The sequence below is a fragment of the Olea europaea genome, chromosome 18 (assembly GCF_002742605.1).
Source record: "Olea europaea var. sylvestris chromosome 18, O_europaea_v1, whole genome shotgun sequence".
Taxonomy (NCBI): Eukaryota; Viridiplantae; Streptophyta; class Magnoliopsida; order Lamiales; family Oleaceae; genus Olea; species Olea europaea.
In genome coordinates, this window is record NC_036254.1 from 14,338,331 (window position 1) to 14,347,648 (window position 9,318).

Genomic DNA, 9,318 nt, shown 5'->3' on the forward strand with positions numbered 1-9,318 from the left:
TGTGACAACAGCCAAAGAGTGGCACTATACCATTTTGTGTTTCAATCTCGAACTTTCAACTACAGGTATGAATAAAAAGTTATAGTTTTTCTTGAATTTTTGGGATGGTTGTCTATATTCTGGTTAAGCTACAAACAACTCCTTGAAAGAAAAAGAAAATTAGTGCATCACACTCTAGGTGCTCGATGATATTCTTAGCTCAAATTTAGTTTACTCTGAGATCTTATTTACCACCTGTTTGATGAAATATTGTATGTGTTATGCCTTAGTTCCAATCGATTTTGGACATAAACACTTTTAATATATAATTGATATATTTTCTTTATGGCAGATATATTATTTAATTAAATAATAGAGTCCATAGATTCAAATTTTGATAACTTGTTAGTCATAAGTGAGATATCAATTATATATGATTGAATCTTTAATTATCTATGGTCGTAAGTAATAATAAGATACGAATATTGTTATTATGGATAGATCATCATTTGTGACATTTCTTACTTGAGAAGTAAGTAGCTGATCTCATAAGTTAAAATATGGTGACACTTAAATGAATACATGGATATTTTTGCTACGAGAACAAAATATTGGAGACCTACTGAAGAGATTCTACATGAATAACCATCTGAGTGTCAGAGACTAATCCATAACGTTCGATAATAGAATTAGTCCTTTGACTGGGGTTACCATAGTGCCTTATATGAAGATAGTCATACTTCGATAATATTGAATGTTGCTCTGTCAAGAGTCGCTAATATGACATCATTCGGGCATATAAAAAAATTATACAAAGGTTGTAAATAATTAATAGAGGATTTATCACTCTTAAATAATGAGAGATTATGATCTATAATTCATTCAGTTAAGTTGATAACGAAATCTTTGAACAATGTATACTCATAAGTCAAAAAGAGTTTTCGGCTTACATTGACTTAATAGTAGGACGAAAGATATGATCGATAATCGAGATTGATACGTTTCATATCTCATAATTGATCAAATCATATTGATTGGAATTATAATTTTACAATAAATGAACAAGTTTAGTTTTGTTATACTACATGACATTTTTCGTTACATGTATTGTCCCGACACATTGCCGGTATCAATTTGAAATGACGAATGTGAATTAATTAAACTAGGTCAATTAATGATAAATTAAAGGGTATTTTAATTTATCTTATTTTGATTATATCAAAATAATAATTCATGTCGTTAAGTATCGTGAACGGGAGCATAATGGGTCATGCACAAAAAAGAATTAGTAGAATGATATTACTAATTAATTAATTGTACTTACTAACAGGCCAAATTAATTGACTAGATTAATTAATCGATCAAGTTTTATTATTTAGATTAATTAAACATTAGACCGAATTAAATAAAATATTTACGCCCACTTGTACTTAGGGATGTCAAACGGGCCGAGCGGCTCGTTAAAATTCGGCTCCGGCTCATCAAATGACGAGCCCGAGCTCAAGCTAAGCAGGGGCTCAATCTCACGAGGCCCACGAGGGCTCGTCAAAAAATATGAAAATTTACCAAAAAAAAAAATAGAAAAAAGAAGAAGTCCAAAAATGTGCAAATTTACCAAAAAAGAATTTAAAAAAAAATTTTAAAAATCAAGAGCTCGTGGATTAAAGGACCGAGCCAACTTGGCTTGGCCCATTGCCATCCCTACTTGTACTTCTATTAATAAACTGTTAGAGTTTGAAAAATCATAACACGCAATTCATAATCTTGATAGCACGAGAAAAGAGAAACCATAATTCTCTCATTTTTGTTTCCTGTGTGAATTTTTATTGGAGACTGGACAATTGGACAAATGTGAATTTCAAATTTTGATCGATTGTGTTCAAGATAAGTAAAGGAATTTGCACAATTCAACAAAGGTATAATTACTAACATGGTTTCTTTCTAAATACAAAGATCCTTGGTGGAACTGAAATATTGTTTAAATTATATTATGTATGTTAAATAAATTTTCAACAGTGGTTCAAAGTCTACTTTGTGCTTGTTAGAAACTTTTTTGCACCTTGGAACAATAAAAAGATTAATGTTTATAATTTTCTTGAATTTAGCAATTTAAAAAAAAATTATTTTCATTTTCTAAATGTAGTTTTGAAAGGAAAATAATTTTTTTAGTCAAAAAGCTAGTCGAAAATATGCCTTTCTTTGCACGATGAAGCAAATCAGAGATATATTTTGTCCGTCTTAAAATGATAGGAAATATTTCATGCCAATTACATCCAATTATTATGATATCATCAACTTGTATAAATATAAAAACTGTTAAGAGTGGAAGAATGAAACATAAAAAGAGAATAATTGATAGATGATGCCCAAAAACCAAGTTTAATAGCTATTGATTGAGACGTAAAAGCCACTAACGTGGTGCATGTTCGAGATTATAAAGAGATTTGTGCAATATGTAGACATAATCTGGACAATTTCAATCAACAAATCCTTTTAGTTATACCATTTAAGCCTCCTCTTCAGGGGCGGACCCACATGGGGTCATGTGGAGTCAGATGACCCCACAATTTTATTTTATTGTTCAAAAAATAGTTGTTTTAACTCGTTTTCGACCCACTTTAATACATACTAAATGAAAAACGAAATATTGCATTTTTAATATCATTTCTAAGCATTCATGGCCTAATTTTTCACTTTTTAATGGTCTACGAAATGATCGACCATAGTAAAAGATACGATGTATTAAACTTTTGACCCCACAACCCAAAACTGCTGGGTCCGCACCTGCTCCTCTTCAAGAATAACATGCAAGAAAGGATCAAGACATACAATTGTCAAATTGGTCAATTAAAAGAGACTGCTAGAGCAATAATCTAACGAAGCAAGTTTAATTGTAAGACTAGAACTTTCATGAAAATCAATGCCACTTTTCTGATCAAATTCCCTAGCAACTAATCTTGCTAGTTCCTGGAAAAGTAGTGCAATGGCAAAAAACTGAAAAGTATTAAAAAAAAAAAATGGAATTCAATATATTCACAAACAAATTCAGGTCGACAGCTAAGTAAAATAAAGTACTAATATAATTATGGATTTTGTAATTTCAAATTGGAACTGCTGAACCGCATCATCCCTGTTCGCCTTATTTGGCTTTAACTGCTAATCTTCCCTTACATAGAAGAAGCCATCCTTCCAATTCTTAATAGAGGAAGGAGTACCCAACACTAGTACCAACCAGAGGCTTTACTGTCTTCCTAAAAAATGCAAAGGAAATTGAATTGCTCAACAGTAAGCTCTAGAAAGTCCAATCTATACCACAATAGCAAGCAGCCATACATGGTCTTCCAACCATTTGGATAGAGCTGAGTTGGACTGAGTCCACAAGAAGATAAAAACTTCCTTATCAAGCGAGGAAAATGAAGTCACAGCCGAGCTTGAACGATCGCAGGATTCAAGGCGACACATTGTTTTTGGGGGTTGCAAGCCCTGTCGTCTTCCCTAAGCAAGAATGCATGTACTGAATCAGGGATGTTGTAGTCTGATTTCCATTTTCCAACTTCTCCTCATTGGCCTAGACTTCATTTTCAGACATTCCCACGTCTCATCAGAGAAACCACTTTCATCGCCTACTACTATGCTAAATACCCTAAATGGATTGAGGATCGGTAGAGAATGAATGAAAGTTGATGGGCGAACCATATCTAATGAGATGGGGCTAAGAATTGTACTCACTTCAAGAATTTCAAAAATTGATTAGGCGGTAGATAAAGACTGAGACGAAGGCAAATGGGATGTACTTATCTACTCTTCCTGGCTATTATCCCAAGAATGAACTGAAATGTCATTTGAATTTAGGGTCCGTTTGATTGTAAATGTGGAATTTGGATGAAAAGAAAATGAATTCTAGAAAATTGAAATGATGGAAAATTGTTTTCCTGAGAATTGTACATTATTGTGTTTGATTGACATAATTTTTCACATGAAAAATATTTAAATTAAAGTGTATTTTGATGTCCGTTTGACTTTATTTAATATGAAAATTGTTAATTAAAGGGATAGAATTTACTGATATTGGGAATGAAATTTGTTTCCATTGCCAAAACCCAAAAAAAAAAAATTCAAGAAAATCATTTATCTTTGGGTGTTCGTTTGACTTTGTTTTACATGAAAATTGTCAATTAAAGGAAAATATTTTTTTACAATAATTCTTAAAATTTATTTCCATTGAAAAAAAAATTACGCTGTAGTACCAAGATCCAATTCCACAAAATCAAAGAAAAGTGGCGTGTGAGTGAAGGAGCAAGAAAACATTTTGCCAAGAAAATAAATGCTATTGAACAATGCAAAAGTGGAAGTTGAAAAATCAATTCTTAGTTCTAGGAAAAAAAAATGGTTAATCAAACACGGCCTTATATATGGAAAGAAAGATTGGAAAAGGAATTGAAAAATGGAAAATACCTGAGACAATATGTTATAAGCAAAGATTTGGAAAGTAATTTAATAGCTCGAAAGGTTGAGTGTCGAACGTAACATGTTTATGCCTCTCTTATAGGAGAAGAATTCGAAAAGGCACCATTTTTAAATCGTTGTGGAACGTGAAGAGGCACCTCATCCCAACAATTGTCTACAGGTGGCACAAAACACCAAGAGTTGTAACCCTTAAAAAAAATAACCTCCTCATTAAGTTACTTTTTTAATTTTTGAGTAATTGCCATTTAATGTCTGCCACGTGGGTTAGATCTGAGCTCAATCACACCCTGTCAAATCGACACCTTGAAATTTTTTTTAAAATATTTGTCAAAGAAATAAGCCAAAAGCAAAAGAAAAATTCTATGTGTACATTATGGACATAATGCACACATGACGCTCCCCTATTGAAGGGGTGTCGGATGGGCCAGGCGCCCCTCCAATAGGGGGCGACATGTGTGCATTATGGATTATGGTGCCCATAATATACACCAAGTCCTTCACAAAGCAAAATGATGGTATTTCAAGCAAAGGCCGGAATTATTGACAATCCCAACCTTTGGGGGTACAAACTGTAAATATCGGATTCTCAATTAAGGATTAACCACAAATTTTCTCCCTAATTAAGGTCCTCAAACAAAACCTACAGACACAGTCAATTCTAGTTACGCATCAGCTCAATGAGCTCTATGTAATTAAAGGACATCATGAATATTGATTTGACTAAGGCGACATCATCACCCTTCTTTTGACCAATCTCATTAGGACCACATGGCATAGTTGATGTAAGCACTTCATAACCAACCAATCAGAGATCAACAACGATGAAAATAACTGCAAGTATCCCAAACATCATGATAAGCTGCAAGGGTCCGACCTCGTTGTCCAATAAGAAATCTTCTCAACTGAATAATTTGGCGCACCTAATTAGAAGAACATTGTAGCTAATGTCGGGAGGCAATTCAAATACTGCAGACGACGTGACTATGATAGCCAACCATTTCGAATGCAGTTATAAATGGAGACAAACGACTCCCTTTAGGGATCATGACTTAAAAATACTTTTAGGGACGGGTCCAAAATTGAATTCAAAATTGGGTTAAAAAATTTCATGTCAGACTAATATGCGAAAAAAAATTAAACATAAAAAACGGTTTTTACAAAAAGGAAAAGAAAAGAAAATTAATATATATACCCCTCTCCCCCCTGGATACTTCCGACTTTTGTACTTTCTCATTCACAAGGCAAAAGTTAATACAATTGTCTCTTTCCTATTCCATCTAGCTGCCTCGTTCTAATTCTCAATTAAGTTGATCAAAGTTAATTAATTCAGTTTGGAACGTCAACAATAATTATATCAATCATTCTCAATTACAATTGTACACAAATCAACAAATGTGCAATTAACCTAATTTAGGGGAGTATAACCTAATAAATATTCAGTCTCATATTTTAAATCTCGCATGCCATAACTGAAAATATGTTGATTTGAATAAAATCATCAATAATGATGACCATTGATGTTCATCTACCAACGATTATCATCGACAACAATGTCTAGTGTTGTCTAAAATCATTGACTTTTTTCAATCACTAATCATTGACAATAAGTTGTCAATAACTTCATGAAATTTGTTATTTCTATATTTTATAAGTTAAAAAAACAAGAATAATCTTTTTTTTTTCAGCCACTACTTTTTGGGTGCGACTGGATAAACTCTCGGACTGACACAATAGTCTGCACACCACGCCAACTAGGTAACCGTACTATGCAAGTTCGGTACAACAGGCTCTACCAAAAAAGTGTTGATACTAATATATATCTTTTACTTTTTATTTATAATATTACTTTCGAATAAGTCTTTTTTCTCTATCATTTTTTATGCCAGTGGTTGAGATGGAGGTACCCGTGCTATCTTAGTGGATGCAGGTTGTTGATGACTAATAATTTGGAGACATGTTTTTTTCACTTGAGATTTGTGGCAATTCAGACTTACTATTCTTCAAAATGGAGTTTGGAATATTCCAACTTGGACAACATGTACTCTAGGTATGGCAAAATATCCTATCTCCCATCTTACTCCTTTGGGAATCATGTATGGGGGAGAACATGTTGTTAAAGTACACTGTCTCTGCCTCGCACTATTGTCATCCTTAATGTGCTTCTAGTTTAGTTTCTTCATTTTTTCATTGACCGTATTTGTGATCTATTGGTATTGACATCTCTAAGCATGTTGATATTGTCATCCATACAAGTTAGTCACCTACGGAGTTGGAGCTTTTTTCTATGAGTTTGTTGGGAGCTACCAACTGTTTTCGATCAAAAATCGTTAACGAGAAGTCATAAGTATAGCAAACAAAAATTTATTTCTTTTTGTATTTTTATTTTTTATTAGTCAAATAAACAACATTTTCCTTATTTTATACAGCCGAAAAAGTTAACGTATCTTTTTATTTCTTTTTTGTAATATCACCGTGGTTAAGTTTTTTCTTTAAAAATTACTTTTAATCCAATATTCCGTTACTACCATTTAAAGTTATATATAGACAGAATTTTTGTTAGTAAACTAACTTTATTAAGGTAGTTATATTTTTAATATTGCCAACTAAAAAGCAATAAGTGACCTTGATTTTTTAATGTGTATATAAGTAGCGGGTGATATTTAAAAATAATACTTAATTTTATTTTGAAGATTCCAACCATCCACATTGTCAAGGCCCAAAATCACCAACTAGTTTAGGGCAGAAAATGTATGGCCCGATTATACATGAAAGGCCCAAAAGTTTGCAATGGACCTAAAACTAGAACAAGATCTAACTTGAGAAAGGCTTCCCAAAAGGGGGTCCAAAGTAAAAGCAACAAAAAGCAGGAGCACAAGCCCAAGGATTAATAAAGAGAAACTTAAGCAAAATCATGATTTTAATATTTAATTATTATTAATCAAATTATTAAAAAAATCTCAAAAATAAGTCTTAATTATATATTATATATTTGCATTTTAATATTTTTAAAATTATATTTTCAAATAATATAGATTTAGTAAGTGTGACCGTTTACGCAAACCACAACAGTTAATTCCCATTTCAGATCACAATACTTTGGATGTTGAGTAAGAAAAATATCGATGAAAGGATCCATTCGTCATCCCAAACCATGAGGTTTAATGGGAAAATCCTCAAGTACAGGGGATTCTTTTATTGAATTCATACAGACGCTGTTGTATTTTTGTATCTACAACATGATTGGTTTTAATGTGCCCAAACCATAATCATTATGGAAGGGGCAATCTAGATATTTTCACTGGGAAGGCATTATGATTTCTCCAATAGGAGAAAAATACTTAAATTTGGTGTTTAATTATTAATTTATCCTTTTATTTTATTTAGGTCAATCTAGAGGTGTCAACCGAATTTTATATGTCCGGACTGAGATTTGGCCACCTCGACCCTTGATCGGAGCCTGGGCTTGCAGCTTTGTTGTTCTACGAAACTGGAGCAAACACATTTTGAAATTTGACTCATCCGGTTCTTGATTATATTGGAAGTTTATAACCATCCACACAATTTTTTGGAAACACAAAACTTATCCTGTGCCACTAATAATTTGTGATTTATAATTTCCACCTCAAATCAGAAACATCCAATATTTTCCACACCAGAAGATTGCTTCCACCCAATCCAATCAGATTAATGCCTATCAGATAACCCTATTTCTTCACTCCATACACTATCCCAAAAAAACATGCACCACATATTACAACCTCAAAAAAATCAATCCCCTCCCGGCCCTCATCACCACATATTAAAGTCCATTCGCCTTCTTATTTCATTCTTTATCTCCACTCACAAACAGGCTTAAAGCTAGTATATTTACAACTTTCAACGCTGCTTAAGAATGGCATCCGTTATTTCTTCTGCTGTTGCCATCACATCATTCACTGGCCTTAAGGCCGCCGGTTCCTCGACCTCAAAGTTGCGCCACCACCAAGGGTTCCACCCGTCCCCCAAGCTGGCCGTGAAGGCTTCATTGAAAGATATAGGTATTGCAGCAGTTGTTGCGACTGCTGCCACTGCAGTGCTAACCAGCAATGCCCTGGCTGTCGAGGTCTTGCTTGGTGGTAGTGATGGCACACTGGCTTTCATTCCTGATAACATCTCTGTGGCCGCCGGAGAGAAAATTGTGTTCAAGAACAATGCTGGATTCCCCCACAATGTTGTTTTCGACGAGGATGCAATTCCGACAGGAGTTGATGCGTCGAAAATCTCTATGTCGGAGGAGGACTTGCTGAATGCAGCTGAAGAGACTTATGCAGTGACTCTGACAGAGAAGGGAACTTACAGATTCTACTGTACTCCTCATGAAGGTGCTGGTATGGTTGGCACAATAACTGTAAACTAGATTAGCATGTTTGCCTGATCTTAAAAAATGTTAGCAACATTTTTTTCTTTTATTAAAAATGTTTGGGATTTTTAGTTCTTAAATGCTAATTATCTCAGTTTTGTATTTCTTGATATATATACACCCTATGTATTCTATTGAATATTTATGGAATTTAGCCCTTGTTTGAGTCCCATTTTAGGGAAAAGAATGAATTTTTGAATAATATATTGATGAGAAATGCGTGGTTAAAAAATAAGGAAAAATTTTGTATTTGCGTGTAATATTATTTTATTAAAGAATATGTGATTGAAATAAAATTAAAATACTGTTAAAAAATGTATTTTTTTCAAAGAATAGGACTCCAATAAGGGCTTAAATTTTATAAACTCTATATAATTATCAAGATTTTCATGTCAAATCACCAAGAATAATAATAAATGGGGAACGTACCTTGATATATTGATATGTATCTTGAATTGTAATATTTGAATCTT

The 9,318-nt window shown here is 33.2% G+C and overlaps 1 protein-coding gene across 1 annotated transcript; it reads left to right on the top strand.

Moving 5' to 3' along the window:
• Positions 1-8,264: 8,264 nt before the first annotated feature.
• LOC111367562 (plastocyanin-like) lies at positions 8,265-9,011 on the top strand. The gene has a single exon (XM_022988498.1). The coding sequence runs from the start codon at positions 8,339-8,341 to the stop codon at positions 8,840-8,842; it is 504 nt and encodes a 167-aa protein (XP_022844266.1). The 5' UTR covers positions 8,265-8,338; the 3' UTR covers positions 8,843-9,011.
• The last annotated feature ends 307 nt before the right edge of the window (positions 9,012-9,318 follow it).

What these genes read in the sequence shown, in the direction of transcription:
- LOC111367562 (XM_022988498.1), top strand. Translation starts at nt 8,339, where the DNA reads ATGGCATCCGTTATTTCTTCTGCTGTTGCCATCACATCATTCACTGGC.